At 35.1% G+C, this 18,907-nt stretch overlaps 1 protein-coding gene across 12 annotated transcripts in view; it reads right to left on the bottom strand.

The window, feature by feature from the left end:
* LOC123557003 (uncharacterized) overlaps positions 1-18,907 on the bottom strand; it is a 99,852-nt gene that overhangs the window by 25,224 nt on the left and 55,721 nt on the right. For 9 of the 12 annotated variants that reach the window (XM_053543298.1, XM_053543305.1, XM_053543302.1 and 6 more), the window contains 9 exons: positions 14,726-14,833; positions 13,717-13,848; positions 12,053-12,172; positions 11,491-11,627; positions 9,679-9,898; positions 7,586-7,663; positions 3,476-3,496; positions 1,769-1,873; positions 345-398 (listed from right to left, as the gene is read on the bottom strand). In XM_053543298.1, coding sequence (XP_053399273.1) covers positions 345-398; positions 1,769-1,873; positions 3,476-3,496; positions 7,586-7,663; positions 9,679-9,898; positions 11,491-11,627; positions 12,053-12,172; positions 13,717-13,848; positions 14,726-14,833 — 975 coding nt within the window. The remainder of the gene's footprint in view (positions 1-344; positions 399-1,768; positions 1,874-3,475; positions 3,497-7,585; positions 7,664-9,678; positions 9,899-11,490; positions 11,628-12,052; positions 12,173-13,716; positions 13,849-14,725; positions 14,834-18,907) is intronic. The other 3 variants (XM_053543304.1, XM_053543299.1, XM_053543307.1) reach the window with 3 other exon arrangements.

Below are 18,907 nucleotides of genomic sequence, written 5' to 3'. Positions count from 1 at the left end.
TGGCTGAAGCCAAGACATATTAAGCCAGACCCACTGTAAACAAGGATTTTTTTCCAGGAACATAATAATAAGTTAGATAATTTGTCACTTTGGCACAGAAAACATTTTGGGTTCAGTTCAGTTTTAGTGTCAAGGTGACTATATGGAACATGCATTGGTTTTGATAACTTTTATATCCTAGCTACAGAATCAAACTAGAAGAAAGTACATGCAGGATAAAATAAAATGACTACTAAATAATAAAGAAAGCAGCATAAATTTAAACAAGACAAAAACCTAAAATCTATGTTAACTGAAGCAAAATACAAGATTTCTACATAATTATGTTATGTCATTCAATGTACCTTCTGTTTATCATTATTATTGTTCTGAATTAGATTCTTCAATACTTCTGTAAGCTGGAAATTGTCAAAATGCATTACATAGTTGTACATGTACATGCAAAATTATGATATAACCATTCAAGAACTAGTAAAACCATGCTATTCCAGCCATATTTACAATACTTTAAACACATCCAAAGTCCATTTATCACAATATAAAGTTGGTGGTTTAATTAAATCAGTTCATAAGAGGTAATGAAATGTGTAACACCCCTCAATTTCCAGCCCCCTTCCCCTCACACCACCGCCATCAGAACCCACTTTAGCATAACACCATTATAACTGGACACTAAATGGATTAAATGATTACAAAGGACCAGAACTAACAACAAAACCATTTCCAAAGGTATTATTATAGTCCATCAGCTTGCCCAGAAATATACGTTTGTATCAATTTAAAGGTAGATTTTGGAAAAAAAAAAATTTGTACTGATGCGCAAGACATTGCGGTTCAGACAAGTTATGTGGATGCTTACTACACACAAGGAAAAAGCCTATTCTTCCAAAAAATCTGAAGTCATATGCTCTGCGCACGTGCCAGAAGGACACATTATGTTTTTTTAATTCGATAGTATATCTTATTCGGTGTATATCGCATGTTACCATAGAGGGATCGATCCCAATTTTTATCGCTTCACGACGAAGATCAGTAAGATCGATTCCCTATTAAAATGGTACATATATTTCCGAAGGAATTATCATGTTAATGGTACATATATTTCCAGAGGAATTATTAAAATGGTACTTATATTTCTAAAGGAACTATTAAAATGGCACATATATTCCCAAAGGAACTATTATAATGGTAAATATATTTCCAAAGGAATTATTCTAATGGTACATATTATGTAAATGTAAATTGCAAGTAGGTTTGTTAATCTTTTTTTATATGATTCAGGCACTGGATTTTTAAACTGTAAACAAACACATGCTATATTTCTGCACTTTAATACTTCAAACACATCCAAAGTATTAATATCATAAAATAAAGCAAGGATGATGCAGAGGGGGTCTGTTTACAAATACATAATAATTGAGCCGCACCATGATAAAACCAACATAGTGCATATGCGACCAGCATGGATCCAGACCAGCCTGCGCATCCGCGCAGTCTGACCAGGATCCATGCTGTTTGCTTACGGTTTCTCTAATTGTAATAGACTTTAAAAGTGAACAGCATGGATCCTAACCAGACTGCGCAGATGCGCAGGCTGGTCTGGATCCCTGCTGGTTGCAAATGCACTATGTTGGTTTTCTCATGGTGTGGCTCATATAATGTATCTAAGATAAATACTTGCAGAACTATTACATATGCACTATAAGACATGAATTGGGGCTTGGCTGTATGTGCTAAAGGGAAGTAACTGCAATAAAGTGTAACCTACCCCAGGTTCATCTCCCTTGACAGATAACTCTACCCTGTGCATGTTGTCTTTATCTTTGGCCACCTTTATACACTGTATCTCACTGAAATCTGCCAACATTGACAACTGAAATAATAAGAAAACATGAAGTGTGTAATAACATTTCAGGCATGACTGTGCTTCGAGGAATAACCTCTGAACTTCATATGGGGGTGACACAACTGACCCTATCATATTGTTATTCTTCATCAGCAAAAATAATTGTTATCTTCCTTTCATTCCATTTTTTTCTTTTTTTTTCCCCTTAATACGATTATGTTATATGTAAACTCAGACTTGAATGCAGAAAAACTGTAACAATCAATCTTTTAAAGCCAGGAGTACAAAATATTGCCTATAATTAAGAAACTTGAAACTGGCTGAAATACCAATTATTTAAGTTTTGAGAAAATCTATCAGAAGCTTTGTCAAACAACAAGTCAATTATCAAAATGTTAGAAAAACACTCATTTCAATCCAGCATTTTCTTGGAAACTTGCTAACACTTAATTTAACTTGTACTGAAATTCAGCTACATAATTAACAACCGCAAATAAAAGAAAAACATATTTTTCTTGCTTTCTACCAATTTTTCATTCATTACCTAGCACTTACTACAAATATTAACTGGGGTTACATAATTTCAGGGAGCATATGTTTGTATATTTAAATTTGCAACAGAAACCTTTGTTTTGATGTGCAAAGTATCTGACTGCTATATCGAGTTACAATGGGTGAATAAATAAGATATAAAATAACATTCACCATCAAAAATAGATATCTAAAGTGTACTCATTCTGGTCAATTCCCAGCCGTCACCTTAATTCTGGTCAAGTAAGGCCACATAATCTCCAATATGCTAAAAGCGGAGACGAAAATAAGACCTTCTTTCAATCACTACGGCTAACTACTTATATATAATTACACCTCGTAATTCCCCATTGACTAGCATAATCCCCGAACGTCAACAAAAATAGGATAGCCAGTTCAACTAGAGAAAGTTCTAGGAAAAACATTATATACATTTATTTTCCAATTACTGAGAGTATCTAGCCCCATGCTAAGAGGTTTATTTAAGGGGGGTACATCATATTTATAGTTCTTGCACAATGCCATACACTAAATAGCTTCTACGTGTTTATATAATAATATCGCTACTGCAGAATTTTCAGGTTATCAATTAATCAATAATTCTATCATTAAGTAATCAATTAAAAAATCAAAGAAGCTGAAAAGACACGTCTATAAGTTAAACTCCATGTCTGCTAATTGGCACACTCAAATGAATATCAGGGATTATATACAAAACTGTTTTAAATTCCAAGTACACTTTTCACTAGAATTATTTAAGATAAAATGATGAAAAATTAATTGACAGGTTTTTATTCATCAAGCCTTCAAATGTCTGATGTTAAAATATCTGATGTTAATGTACCTGTCTAAAGTTTGTATGAAATACGTTTGTTAGGCTTATCACATATACAAATTTAAGTCTAAAATCATTTGCTGTAAATATTTCTAAAAACCGTAAAATTCTTCAAACAGCTATAAATTTGAATAATTGAGAAAGATTTACCATAAACATCTTTTTTTCATTATTATTCTGTAAAAAAATCTTTCTGTTACTCCCATCCTACTACACAAACTTTTAGTTTTGTATATAAACCCTGGAATATAATGATGTCTTACCTCAGATTCTGAATGTAAACCCTTTATATAAAAATAATGTGTTTTCTATACAGTATCAAATATAGTAGAATAAGACTATTGCTCAGCAGTAAAAAAAGGTAGTTGTCTGAAGAGGTATAATTACATAACAAGGGACAACAGTTATAAAATGTTTATAACTTCTGTTGCCGTGGCAACCACAATTTCAGTTTTAACAAAACAAATACTGATGTGTCCATATGACACAGGTGCCCAAACATACCACCCATAACCAAGTTGTAAGATTCTTTATGCTGGTTTTGACTATATCAAGGGCCATAAGCCTGGTCTTACTGAAAAACCCCAGATGAACAGCTGCCTATGCTGAAAATTATTCTTATAATGTTTAATGACTCTTGGTCACGTACTTTCAGATATACCCGTGACACAAACTTAAGGTCCTTTATGCAAATATTTGGGAAAGCAATTGGTCACATGGAGAACTGTACTAAAAATTCATGTTGCTTACACAAGCCGGAAGTGGAAGAAAAATTCCTTACATGGGTTTACATAATACTTCAATAAACAAAAGGATGAGTTTTCCCAATACTGTCATTTAAGGCAATTTAGCTGATCAAAGTGAATTACCAAAGGAACAGACTTTCAAATCCCAAATAAAATGTTAAACATCATTTATAGCATCAATAAAATCTCATTATATGCATCGCCTGCCTTCAAGACAAAAAACATAATGAATTTGCAAATTTTGCAATCAGTTTTCTCAGAAATACAAATGTCTCTCTAATGTGCTAGACAAGCAGAACTGAATAATTCATATCGGTTAAAGTATAAAGGTTTTGTATCAATTAGAATAAATAACGAAACTGTAATTGTTCCATTTTCTCTACAGCAAAAATTATCATTTCTACTAGAGAACTAATTTTTCTTTTCTGAATTTTTTATTTCTAGCTAGAATAATTTCCATATCCATTCCATTCATCAAAGTAATAGCTAAATGAATTTTCCACTATGACACTTGCCATAAAGTACAGTTGAACCTCTGTATCTTGTATTTCAAGGGATCAAGCCTTTTCCTTCGAGCATACATGCCATAATTTTTCCGGACCTTTCCGAGATTCTGAGTTAAAATTTCCGGGATTTTTACCCTTTGTCCGGGACATACACCGTGACATTAGTATTCGTCTGTTTCATGCATAAATATCATAAAATTATATGCAGTTTCCGAAGATAAACATTGTTCCCTCTCTTAGGAATAATTTGTTGCAAATGTCGTCTAGCTTTCTAAAGGAGGTAAATAGGGTAATTTATGTCTATAGCACGTGAATTGGTTGCATTCCCGAGGTGAATTGAATTGGGAGACTTGCTATATACGAAGAATTAACCTGGTCATCGTGATTTAGAATCCAGCTTACTTGGTATCTTTTTAAAGCTTAAAAGTTTACCTAATCATTAATAAAATGGGAATCCTCAAAGGAATGAAATAAATCTTGTAGATAAAATCGATATAAAATATTTTGAGTTGGGTCAATTTTCAAGAATCGGCCGGCAAAGGCATTCAATAGTCAAAAGTTTAATTTAGAATATGTGTGACAATCAATCTACATTTTGAAAGATTACAACCTTTTAAAATAATTATCGTTTAATTGACCGTTATCAGCCATTTCTTCCAATCAAGGCCACATGTAGCTTCACCGCCTACGTGCTAACAACGAGATTTTCGGCTATTGTTCCTTATAATAAATTATCATAAAACTGTTACTGATTGCATAATTTTGTCAATTCATAATAAGGGTCATCAAAATAGCTGACTGTAAATTAATCTGGGTCATCAAAAGATCGCAGTGCGCAATATGAGAGCTTAATCAACATGTGTCCCGCTCGAGGACATGAAACTGATTATCGGATAATTTGGAATAAACAATGTGACACCGGTGACTGTTTATTGTGTTTTATTCATGTAAAATTCAACAATTTATAGGCCAAAAAAACTAAGTTTTTTTTGGGGGGGGGGGGGGGGGGGGGGGGGGTATTTTTGTTTTTCTGTATTTTTAATTTTCCGGGACATTTCAACACTCACCGGGACACCGGGACGAGTATGTGATTTCCGGGACAATCCCGGACAATCCGAGACGTATGACATGTATGCCTTCGAGATAACCGAAATTTGAAAATAATATTTTGTGCACTTGTTTTTGGAACAGGACTTGAAAATGTCTTCAAGATAACAGGAATTTTGAGATAAGCCAGGTTGAGATATAGAGTTTCAACTGTTTATCTTTTTTTTTTTTCATTCTTTCCCAAAGCAATAAAATCTGGTTACAAGTATCTGTTCTTACTGATATCAACTATGATGTACTTTTAAACAAATCATAAGCATTTTATTTATACGATGGTCTTAGTCCAATTCCAATGGTCCATGTGTCTATCTTGGTTCATTTCTTTTCTGACACAGATATATTTGTTCCATTTTGGATGTACTTCTAAATTATTATACAATGATCACAGTACATTACCTATAACTTATGTGTCTTGTTATTTGTAACATATGACCTGATATATCTTTTTCATTTTTGGTATGAGTATTATTATAATTCATGCAAGTCCAATCTCCATAAATGTCTGCAATAACTGTTTGCAATATTCCCTATCATTATACAGTATGTTAATGTGCAATTTCCAATACAAGTTATCTTGATTCCATCCTATTAATGTGTAATTTTTATATATACCGATTCAGTCTTAAACAAGGAGCTGCGTTCAATAAACATTTGATGCCCCCAGTGGCATCCATGTCGATAGATTTTGCACCTAAGTCCAAAACGAGGTCAAGGTCAAGGTCAAACTGATGTCAGGTGATGTTTGAAGATGAGGAATGGTCACAGTTTACATCTGTATTAGTATCAATTCATTCTTGTAATGGGTATTGATGCTAGACGAAACGGTCCCATTTGGTTAACCAAGGGATGGCCCATATAAAGCAACCTAAGTCCAAAATGAGGTCAAGGTCAAGATCAAACTGAGGTTAGGTGATGTCTGAAGATGAGGAATGGTCACAGGTTACATCTGCATTAGTATCAAGTCATTCTAGTAAGGGGTATTAATGCTAGACGAAACGGTCCCATTTGGTTAACCTCGTACGGAAGGACGAGCGGACGGATGGACAGGACAATCACTATATGCCTCCCGCATCAGTAGATGCAGGGGGCATAAAAATACCTCCATCAACCTAAAATCTATGTAATCTTGATTCCCTTTTCTCATATATTAAGCTAGTGTGCAACTTCAAATATTCCAATTCCATATCAACAAAGCAGTCTGAAAGACTGCTAAATCCCCCGCCGCTGTTATGGATAGTGAAGGTTCAAACCTTTGACCTTGAGTTGTGACCTTGACCTTGAGCCGACACTGCTGACTCATGAGGTCTGCACATCATCTTGATGATATGATCATTTGACCCAAATTTCATGAAAATCCTTCAAGGGGTTTAGGAGGTACAGAGCTGACACAAAATGGAAGGCTCAAACCTTTGACCTTGAGTTGTGATCTTGATCTTGAGCAGACATGGCTGACTCATGAGTTCTACACATCGTATTGATGAGGTGATCATTTGACCCAAGTTTCATGAAAATCCTTCAAGGGGTTTAGGAGATACAGAGCAGACACAAAATGGAAGGCTCAAACCTTTGACCTAGAGTTGTGACCTTGACATTGAGCCCATATGGCAGACTCATGAGTTCTGCATATCATCTTGATGAGGTGATCATTTTACCAGTTTCATGAAAATCCTTCAAGGGGTTAAGGAGATACAGAGCAGACACAAAATGTTATGGATGGACCGACGGAGATCATTCCTATACCCCCTCACCACGCGTGGCGGGGGATTAATAATTCATGTTAAAATATGTATTACTGTGATATCTTGATTCCATATCAATAAATCATGTTAAAATATGCAACACTATGATATCTTGATTCCGTATCAATACATCATGTTAATGTGCAATACTGTGATATCTTGATTCCGTATTAGAATACTCTGTGTAAACATGCTACAGACTGTGCCTGATATTCAAACAAATTACAACATATAAAAACAACAGTTAACACATAATACACAATATAAATACATACCGTATAGAATCTGATATTAGTGACTAGACTGACTCCTGACTTAGGACCAACCAATACCATTGCTTCAGTTTTCTTGTCCTGTAATATTGCATACAAAATTAAGTAATTTATAAATATGACAATCAATTTCCCAAATGTATACATAGTTACACACTAATAATACCCATGAACACCAGGAGCCTCCATGGCCTAGTGGTTAAGGTCACTGACTTTAAATCACTTGCCCCTCATCTATGTGGGTTTGATCCTCACTCAAGGCATTGAATTCTTCATGTGAGGAAGCCATCCAGCTGGCTTACGAAAGGTCGTGGTTCTACCCAGGTTCTTCCTCCACCATCAAAGCTGGAAAGTCACCATATGACCTATGTGTTGGTGCAACGTTAAACCCAACAACACAAACAAACATGAACACTAAGCTACTTGCCAATTAAGCTACCATGTATACACACTAGTTGACTTACCATTAACATTCTGCTACTTGCCAAACCAAAAACCATGAATGCTCAACTAAGCACCCATTAAGTATTTACTGATCCTATACTTCTCACCTTGAAGTAACTACAGTCGAATATCGTTACCTCGATATCGGTTAGCTCGATACTCCGGTTAGCACGATGTGTTTGCGTCGGTCCCGATTTTTCCCTATTTATCTTAATGTAATTATTTATCATTATCTCGATATGATTAGCTCGATATTTTGTTTAGCTCGATGAGATTTTTCAGTCCCGTCAACTTACCTGTACTGTTTTTACACCTGGTTTCGTTGATATCACAGCTTGTCAAAAATATCCATGTTATTTGTAAGGTGTGAAAATCAACCTATTGTTGTCCGGCGATGTATTAATCATATTCAAGTTAGTTTCAGTGTGTTTGTTTTGCTTGTTATTTAATCTTTAATCCAATTTAAATGTCAGGAAGTTTGCATTTCATTCCCAATAATTAGTCTTATAAAACACCGTGCAAGCAAGAAAGCTGTTTTCCAATGTAACAACTAATTTGGTCAAATTATTTTCTGTTTGACGAAGTAAAAATCTACAATTTAGGATTGAGTAACAATATGCGTATTTAACTGGTAAATTTTCGTTATCGAAGCACAGTCAAAATGACTACTCAACTAGGAATTATACTGCTGCATACAGACTTCTTTAGGGAAGGAATAAAATGCTGATGTTTAAATGTATATTTTGAAAAATTAAAAAGTTGTATGTAGTATTTGATTTAGATGTTTTATTTATCAATAACATTAAAATCATATATACGTTTTATATGATTTCTGTCCCATTTTAAGCCCCCCCCCCCCCCCTGAATAAAAGCATTGGATATAATGACAATAAAGACGTCCGACACAAGTACAAAATAGTCCCAGATAGTCGATATCGTTACGTCGAACTTTGGATACGTCGATGCAATTTTTACAGTCCCTTGAATATCGAGGAAACGGTATTCGACTGTATATATACTCTAGTACTAAAACTGAAACCAAGTAACCATGAAAACTTTCCTACTCAACTCACCAAAACTTTAACCACCACTGATACTCAACACCTCAACAATGAAGTTACCACGAATATCCTGCTACTAACTAATGTAGAAACCATGAATACCCTACTACTCACCAATAATGTAACCATGAATATCCTGCTACTAACTAATTTGTGTGTGTGTGTTCGGGTTTAACGTATTTTTCAACAATTGTTCAGTCATATAAACGACGGTGTCTACTTGTAGCAGTGAGCACAATGCCCAACTTTATAGTGCTGCCTCACTGGAATATCACGCCGTAGACACGTGGCATGATACCCCACCCAGTCACATTATACTGACACCAGGCTGACCAGTCCTAGCACTGTTCTCTTAATGCTGAGCGTCAAGCGAGGAAGCTGCTAGTACCATTTTTTTATGTCTTTGGTATGATGCAGCCGGGGATTGAACCCACGACCTCCCGCACTCAAAGCGGACGCTCTACCACTAGGCTACAAAGGTGGTTCACTAACTAATTTAGAAACCATGAATACCCTACTACTCACCAATAATGTAACCATGAATATCCTGCTACTAACTAATGTAGAAACCATGAATACCCTACTACTCACCAATAATGTAACCATGAATACTCTGCTACCGAAGGTCTTGAGCTCGCTAACAATTTTCATGTAGTGCAGTTTTGCTTGTAGTGCTGTGAGTTGTTTTTGACCGGGTGCCGTCAGATTTTGGTTCATCTTCAGACACTGTGCAAGGATTTTCCGTAAGTCCTTCACCTTCATGTTCTCACGTATACTTTGGGATACAAACTTTTCAAAACCAAATTCTTTCCTATAACACATGGAAATATATCTTATGAATTTACACTTTCAAACTTAATATTCACAAATTCTTTATAACTTCATAGCACGTCCTGTATTTTCTGTTCTCTTGGAGAAAAGAAAGTAAGAAAATAATAATGGAAAATGAAATAAATTTTAAACCATATCTCTCAATGCAACTGAGCTTAAAACTTTTTCCATTATTTTAATAATTTCTCTATAGTTTTGATGTTTATTTTCTTACCCTTATTGCTGTTCACTGCATGTTCTTGTATATGTAATGCCGTCAAATATAGTAATGTGTCAGACTATAATAATTACTCTCTATATATCGTTTTGATATCCACTTTCTAGTCATGCTGCTACTCACTGCATGTTAGCCCGCCCGGTTAGCTCAGTAGGTAGAGCGTTGGTCTATGGATCTCGGGGTCGTGAGTTCGATCCTCGGGCGGGGCGTATGTTCTCCGTGACTATTTGATAAACGACACTGTGTCTGAAATCATTAGTCCTCCACCTCTGATTCATGTGGGGAAGTTGGCAGTTACTTGCGGAGAACAGGTTCGTACTGGTACAGAATCCAGGAACACCTGTTAGGTTAACTGCCCGCCGTTACATGACTGAAATACTGTTGAAACAAGAGCACTGCCTTGCGGGTGCTGACGCTCATCTGATTTTTTTTTGTATAATGGAAATATTGTCCTACCCATGATTTTCTAAGTCTAAAAAGGGCCATCATTCTTGCAAAAAGCAGGATAGAGTTATGTTTCTTGATGTACAATGTCCACTTATGATGGTGAAAAACTGTTGCAAGTTTTAAAGCAATAGCTTTGATAGTTTATGAGAAAAGTTGACTTAAACATAATATTCAACCAAGAAAATGATTTTTCTAAGTCCAAAAGGGGCAATAATTATTGCAAAAAGCAGGATGGAGTTATGTTGCTTGCTGTACAGGGTCAGCTTATGATGGTGAACAAGTGCTGCAAGTTTCAAAGCAATAGCTTTGATAGTTTAAGAGAAAAAGTTTACCTAAACATAAAACTTAACCAAGAAATCTGATATTTTCTAAGTCCAAAAGGGGCCATAAATCTTGCAAAAAGCAGGATGGAGTTATGTTTCTTGATGTACAGGGTCTGCTTATGATGGTGAACAAGTATTCCAAGTTTCAAAGCAATAGCTTTGATAGTTTAGGATAAAAGCTGACCTAAACATAAAACTTAACCAAGAAAACTGATTTTCTAAGTCCAAAAGGGGCAATAATTCTTGCAAAAAGCAAGATGGAGTTATGTTTCTTGATGTACAGGGTCTGCTTATGATGGTGAACAAGTATTCCAAGTTTCAAAGCAATAGCTTTGATAGTTTAGGAGAAAAGTTGACCTAAACATAAAACTTAACCAGGCAACGCCGACGCAGACGCCGACGCCAACGCCGACAACTGCTCAAGTGATGACAATAACTCATCATTTTTTTTCAAAAAATCAGATGAGCTAAAAACGGCATTAAACCCAAAACAAACTAACAAAACAAACTCACTGCATGTTACTCATTGCTTGTTGTATATGTAATGCAGCAAGGCATAGTAACATTTTAGTCTACAATACTTACTCTACAGTTTTGATATTTATTTTCCCAGTCATATTGTTACTCATTGCGTGTTGTTGTATATGTAATGCAGCAAGTCGTAGTAATGTATCAGTCTTCAGTTCTGATGCAAACCTGTCCTGTAGCACATCATTTACGCACTGAAATAACAAAAACAAAAATTATTTTCAATATTCGCAAAACATAAAACTGCTTAATTAAAGTGCATTTATCTTGCCAAACGTATGATGAGGCATGTACCTGTAACCCTATCCCACACCCAAAGCTCCATGCCTGTGACCTTGAACTTTGAGGTGCAGATCTGATTCTTGCATCTGGAACATTTCTTTATCATGCTAAACATCTTGTGAAAATGTTACTGGAATCCCTTCATATGCTTAAAATTTAACCTAAAACATAACTCTAGCTGCCCTTGTCTCTGACCTAGATGGTTCATTGGAACAGTAATAAAACATAATAATTAACTAAAAACAATTCTTGAAACAGGATTTTTGTTTATATCAAACAAAATTGTGTGCTTGCTTTCCTTGAGAACCGCTTTAATTCCTTCTTTATTTCAACTTACTTGCATATAGAAGTATTCAAATGCTATTGGATCCTGCTTTAGCAAATCATAGGAATCTTTTGGAACATATGCCACACGAAAGAGACATCGGAAATGTCTCGACCCTGGACGACTTGCAATCTGAAAAACAAGAACAATAATTCTTTCTTTGAACAGAAAACTCATTATTCTGCTAACAAAATCTCATAGACTTTATTACCAGGAATGCTGAAAATAAAATCTTAAACTAAGATTTTCTGGAAAAATTTGGACTGTAAAATTTTACTCAAGACTTTAAGACAATAGATTTGTGTTCACTTTCAGTAAATCTTACTTCAAAATGACAAAAAAAGCAAATTTAATCATGGATTTTCTCCATGTTTTGGGAAGAATAATTACAGAATCAGATACATTGGTTGCCTACAGTGATTTATGGTTCAAAAAAGGTAACATCACATTTAAGGTTGTTCTGCATGTTCAGTTCAAATTTTTTTTTTTACAATGCAGAATTTGAATAAACCCTGATTTTTCAAAACTTCAGAATAATTATATTTAGAAAATTTTGCAAATAAAAACAATAGGGTCAACTGCATTATATTTTGCTAGACAGACTTGAAAAATCTGGACCTCACACAAGTTTCATATTAATGGCTACTATAGGAAAATCACAATTTTGATATCATTTTCGCAAATAGAATTTTTTCTACAATGTAGATTTTGATAAAACTTCTCACAGTCATACATAAACATATGGTCTATAGTATGGTGAAATAAAATGTATAGGTCTGTGTGCTTGTTTCTGATATATATGCCCAATATCAAAGAGATTTGCACATTACACACTGATTTTTTAGACATTAATTGGAATTATTTAATGTATCAAATGTTTTAATATCATACTGTAATTTATCTTTAGAAAGATAGTTACCTTGCAGTTTTGATAAATTTACTCACAGGCTGCCATTAATTCATAAAACAATTTTCATTTCAGTATACGGAGTCCAGGCTTTATCTTTTGTTATCCAGATGAATGACATTATGCAATTATTTGCAGTTAGTCACATTTGTTTCATAGAAATAATTCAATTCAAAAAGGTCTAACTTATGTTTTTTTTGTTTGTTTTTGTTTTTATGTTGGGTTTAAATGTCGCACCAACAAAATTATAGGTCATATCGCGACTTTTCAGCTTTGATGGTGGAGGAAGACCCCAGGTGCCCCTCTGTGCATTATTTCATCATGAGCAGGCACCTGAGTAGAGCCACCGACCTTCTGCAAGCCAGCTGGATCGCTTATTACATCAAGAGTTCATGCCCCCAGTGAGGCTCGATCCCACATCGGTTAGGGGAATGTGATTTCAAGTCAGCTACTTTAACCATTCGGGCCACGGATGCCCCTAACTTCTGTTTTCGAATCAAAGATTCTGTTTTCATCTTCTTTTTTTTTAACTTTTATCAAAAATAGCACATAACAAAGAAGGTCATGCGATGTTATAATTCCAGTTGCAGTTGTTGGTATTTAAAAAATATTTGGTATTTATTTTTTACAGGATAGTGAATGTCCAAACTAAAATCAGCACTTTACCTTTAATGGCTTTTTTGGACTTAAAAGACCATATAGCTTTACCATAATGCAAAAGTGCAGAAATAAAACATTTTAGAATAGGGAAAATCACTGTCTTTATTACCTCAGAGACCGTTTCATGATCCTGTAGCAGTGTCATATGTCCCGGCATGTGAGATTTCATGTTGTGTAGCACAAGATTAAAATGATGGATACATTTGATATTCAGTTTCTCTTGTAATGAATTCACAACATCCTGAAAAGCAGACGGCATTACAACTATATTGCATGCAAGTGTTCGTTTTACTGACATTTCTGTCACATTTGGGAAATGCTGCCATCAGGTTCTAGCAATAATGTTAAACTACACATGAAACATATAGATAACATGAGCTGTTTCTAAAACTCATTATTATGCCCTTCATAATGGCCTATTGAACGTTATTTGGCACACAATACGTGCTGACAGGGCGTTTTCTCGGGTTTCGAAGAAGTCCTCAGGTCAAATTGGAATTTTTTTACGAGGGAAATTGTCCAAATTGGGTAAAAAGAATTAATAAATTTTGAAATTGCAACATTAAGTTGTATTTGTTTAAACTTCAATTTTCACGATTTTCTGGTAGACATTCAAATTTATATAGTATCTCCTAGTGGAATTTAGAGACTGTTTTACAGGACTTTTTTTTTCTAAGTTTCTGGTTCTTGACAGACCTTGCATGATAGAAAAACTCTTCATTTCTCATGTTTAAACTTTTGTTTACACCTGGTAAGTTTTCACTACAGTTTAACTGAGTTACAACCAACTTCTTCATAAAGTAGAGAGTGTGTGTCCGGGTGATAAAAAATTGGGTCAAAAAAATATGCGACATTTAATTTAAATGGTGTAAGAACTATGTGTCAACATGTTTTGGGTTCTTTATTCAATAAACACTAATGTCTCTATGTGTTTTGAAATGTTTCGACTTACAAAACACAACATTCTGGCAAAATTACAGATAAAATTTTGGCCAAAGTGCAGACAGCCATGTTACTAAAACAGTAACAGGTTGTATTTTCCAACAATTTGTGAACAAAACTTAATTACTATGCAAGTGTATTCTTTGAATAAAATTTTGTGTAAGTGACTAACTTACCTTGACTGTCGTTTTGTTGTCGTATTTGAAAGACTTGGTTTGGCCATTTTCTAAGAACACTTTGAGCACATTTGGCATAAAAGGGACATAACTCTCTTCTGGAGAATTCTGAAATATCAGAAGTTTAAACCAATTAATTTATTATACTTTAACATTGAATGCAAAAATCAACATTTATTTAATTAATTTGTCAAGAGATATGACAACCACAAACATATCATCAATAAAGTGTTATTGTTCAGGTCAGCAGCTGTCAGGGAAAATGTTCTCCAGTTAAATTAATTGTATCTCAAAACAAGATTTTGATTCCTTTCGTAAATTACACGCAATGTTTGAAAAGTTTTCATATAATCTATTATGTAGATTATCTTCATGAAATGAATTTAAAAACAATTATATAAACAAACTGTGTTTTCAAAGCTACATTCACGATCAAATGTCATGTACAACAGTTATTTGTTGAAAAACAAGAGCTGTCCGTAAGACAGCCAAGCTCGACTATTCGAAATATTGTCCCAGAAGCAGGAAAATATTACCCAAAAAGGTTAAATATCAAAAGATTTTTAAGTTCAAAAGGGGGAATAATTTGACCAAAATGCATATCAGTTATGGGACTTGCTGCTATCAACTAGTTTTATAACCCCGAAGGCACATGTGAAGTTTCAATTCAATATCTGCATTAGTTTTGGAGATAGAAACTTGCATGTAAAACTTTAACCAGAATTTTCAAAGTCCAAAAGGGGGCATAATTTGCCCAAAATACATGCCAGAGTTAAGGGACTTGATCCAGTGAGGTTAGTAATTGATCTAGAAAAAGAAACAAGAGCTGTCGGAGGACAGCAACGCTCGACTATTTAACAGCCTTGTCGCTTGAATGAATAAGAAAGTTGAAAAAGGGGCATAATTTAGTAAACAAGAGGGCCATGAAGGCCCTGTATCGCTCACCTGACCTATTGACCTAAAGATCATCAAGATTAACATTCTGACCAAGTTTCATCAAGATATGTTCATAAATGTGGCCTCTACAGTGTTAACTAGCTTTTCTTTTGATTTGACCCCGTGACCTAGTTTTCGACCCAACATGACCCAGATTCGAACTTGACCTAAAGATCATCAAGTTTAACATTCTAAGTTTCATGAAGATACAGTCATAAATGTGGCCTCTAGAGTGTTAACAAGCTTTTCCTTTGATTTGCCCCCATGACCTAATTCTTGACCCAACATGACCCAGATTCGAACTTGACCTAAAGATCATCAAGTTTAATATTCTGACTAAGTTTTCATGAAGATATAGTCATAAATGTGGCCTCTTTAGTGTTAACAAGCTTTTCCTTTGATTTAACCTAGTGACCTAGTTTTTGACCGAAGCTGACCCAGGTTTAAACTTGACCTAAAGAGCATCAAGATAAACATTCTGACCAAGTTCATTAAGATATGGTCATAAATGTGCCTCTACAGTGTTAACTAGCTTTTCCTCTGATTTGACCAGGTGACCTAGTTTTTAATCCTACATGACCCAGATTCAAACTGGACCTTAAGATCATCAATATTAACATTCTGACCAAGTTTCATGAAGATATAGTCATAAATGCGGCCTCTACAGTGTTAACAAGCTTTTCCTTTGATTTGACCTGGTGACCTAGTTTTTGACCCCAGATGACCCAATATCAAACTCATCCAAGACTTTATAAGGATAACATTCTGACTAAGTTTCATTAAGATTGGGCCAAAATTGTGACCTCTAGAGTGTTAACAAGCTTTTCCTTGATTTGACCTGGTGACCTAGTTTTTGACCCCAGATGACCCAATATCGAACTCATCCAAGATTTTATGGAGGTAACATTCTGACCAAGTTTCATTAAGATTGGGCCAAAAATGTGACCTCTAGAGTGTTAACAAGCTTTTCCTTTGATTTGACCTGGTGACCTAGTTTTTGACCCCAGATGACCCAATATCGAACTCGTCCAAGACTTTATGGAGGGTAACATTCTGACCAAGTTTCATTAAGATTGGGTCAAAATTGTGACCTCTAGAGTGTTAACAAGCTTTTCCTTTGATTTGACCTGGTGACCTAGTTTTTGAACCCAGATGACCCAATATCGAACTTGTCCAAGATTTTATGGAGGGTAACATTCTGACCAAGTTTCATTAAGATTGGGCCAAAAATGTGACCTCTAGAGTGTTAACAGTCAAATTGTTGACGACGGACGGACGGACGGACGGACGGACGACGGACGACGACGGACGCCGGACACAGGGTGATCACTAAAGCTCACCTTTGAGCACTTCGTGCTCAGGTGAGCTAAAAAGTAAAATAGGGTTATGGAACCTGCATAGTGCTTATCAGCTCATGACAGTGGACAAGTGTATGAAGCTTCAATCCATTCCCATTAGTGGGTACTGAGATACCAGCTTACATATAAGAATTTAACCCAAAAACTCCTAAGTTGAAAAAGGGGCATAATTTTGTAAAATGCAAAGTTGAGTTATTGACCCTTTGCACTGCATGTCATATCATGACAGTGAACATACAAAAACTTAACCAAAAATTTCTATGTTGAAAAAGGGGCATAATTTTGTAAAAAAGCAAAATAAAGTTATGGGACCTGCTTTGTGCATGTCAGATCATGACAGTGAACAAGTGTGTGAAGTTTCAATCCATTCCCATTAGTGAGTACTGAGATACCAGCTTACATACAAAACCTTAACCAAAAAATTCTAAGTCGAAAAAGGGGCATAATTTTGTGAAAAAGCAAAATAGAGTTATGGAACCTGTGCAATGTAAGTCAGTTTATCACAGTAAATAAGTGTGTGAAGTTTCAATCCATTCCCACAAGTGGTTACTGAGATACCAGCTTACATACAAAACCTTAACCAAAAATTTCTAAGTCAAAAAAGGGGCATAATTTTGTAAAAAAGCAAAACAGAGTTATGGAACCTGTGCAATGTAAGTCAGTTTATCACAGTGAATAAGTGTGTGAAGTTTCAATCCATTCCCACAAGTGGTTGCTGAGATACCAGCTTACATACAAAAACTTAACCAAATCGGGACGCGGACGCCGACGCCGACGCAGACGCCGACGCATGGGCGAGTCCAATAGCTCTACTATTCTATGAATAGTCGAGCTAAAAATAAGTTTCAAATCTATATGCCTTTTAGTAATAGCTGTATGTACTTGCACGCAAAACTTTAACCAGAATTTGCTAAGTCCAAAAGGGGAAATAATTTGGCTAAAATGAAGGTCAGAGTTATGGGACTTGCTGCTATCAACTAGTTTTATAACCCCGAAGACACATGTGAAGTTTCAAATCAATATCTGCATTAGTTTTGGAGATAATAACTTGCATGTAAAACTTTAACCAAAATTTTCTAAGTCTAAAAGGGGGCATAATTTGCTCAAAAAACATGTCAGAGTTATGGAACTTGACCCAGTGAGGTTGGTAATTGATCTAGAAAAAGAAACAAGAGCTGTCCGTAAGACAGCCAAGCTCGACTATTCGAAATATTGTCACAGAAGCAGGAAATTATTAACCAAAATGTTAAATATCAAAAGAGTTTTAAGTTCGAAAGGGGACATAATTTGACCAAAATACATATCAGAGTTATTGGGACTTGGTGCTATCAACTAGTTTTATAACTCCAAAGAAACATGTTAAGTTTCAATTCAATATCTGCATTAGTTTTTGGGATAGTCCAAAAGGAGGCATAATTTGCTCAAAATACATGTTAAGAGTTATGGAACTTGACCCAGTGAGGTTGGTAATTGACCTAGAAAAAGAATAAATAAGCTTCAAAGCTATATGCCTTTTGGTAATAGCTGTATGTACTTGCACGCAAAACTTTAACCAGGATTTTCTAAGTCCAAAAGGGGGCATAATTTGCCCAAAATACATGTCAGAGTTATAGGACTTGGTGCTATCAACTAGTTTTACAACCCCGAAGACACACGTGAAGTTTCAATTTAATATCTGTAGTAGTTTTGGAGATAGTTACTTGCATGTAAAACTTTAACCAGGATTTTCTAAGTCCAAAGGGGGCATAATTTGGCCAAAATACATGTCAGAGTTATGGGACTTGACCCAGTGAGGTAGGTTATTGATCTAGAAAAAGAAAAAATAAGTTTCAAATCTATATGCCTTTTAGTAATAGCTGTATGTACTTGCACGCAAAACTAACCAGAA

The sequence above is a fragment of the Mercenaria mercenaria genome, chromosome 5 (assembly GCF_021730395.1).
Source record: "Mercenaria mercenaria strain notata chromosome 5, MADL_Memer_1, whole genome shotgun sequence".
Classification (NCBI taxonomy): domain Eukaryota; kingdom Metazoa; phylum Mollusca; class Bivalvia; order Venerida; family Veneridae; genus Mercenaria; species Mercenaria mercenaria.
This window is presented reverse-complemented; position numbering and strand designations above follow the sequence as displayed.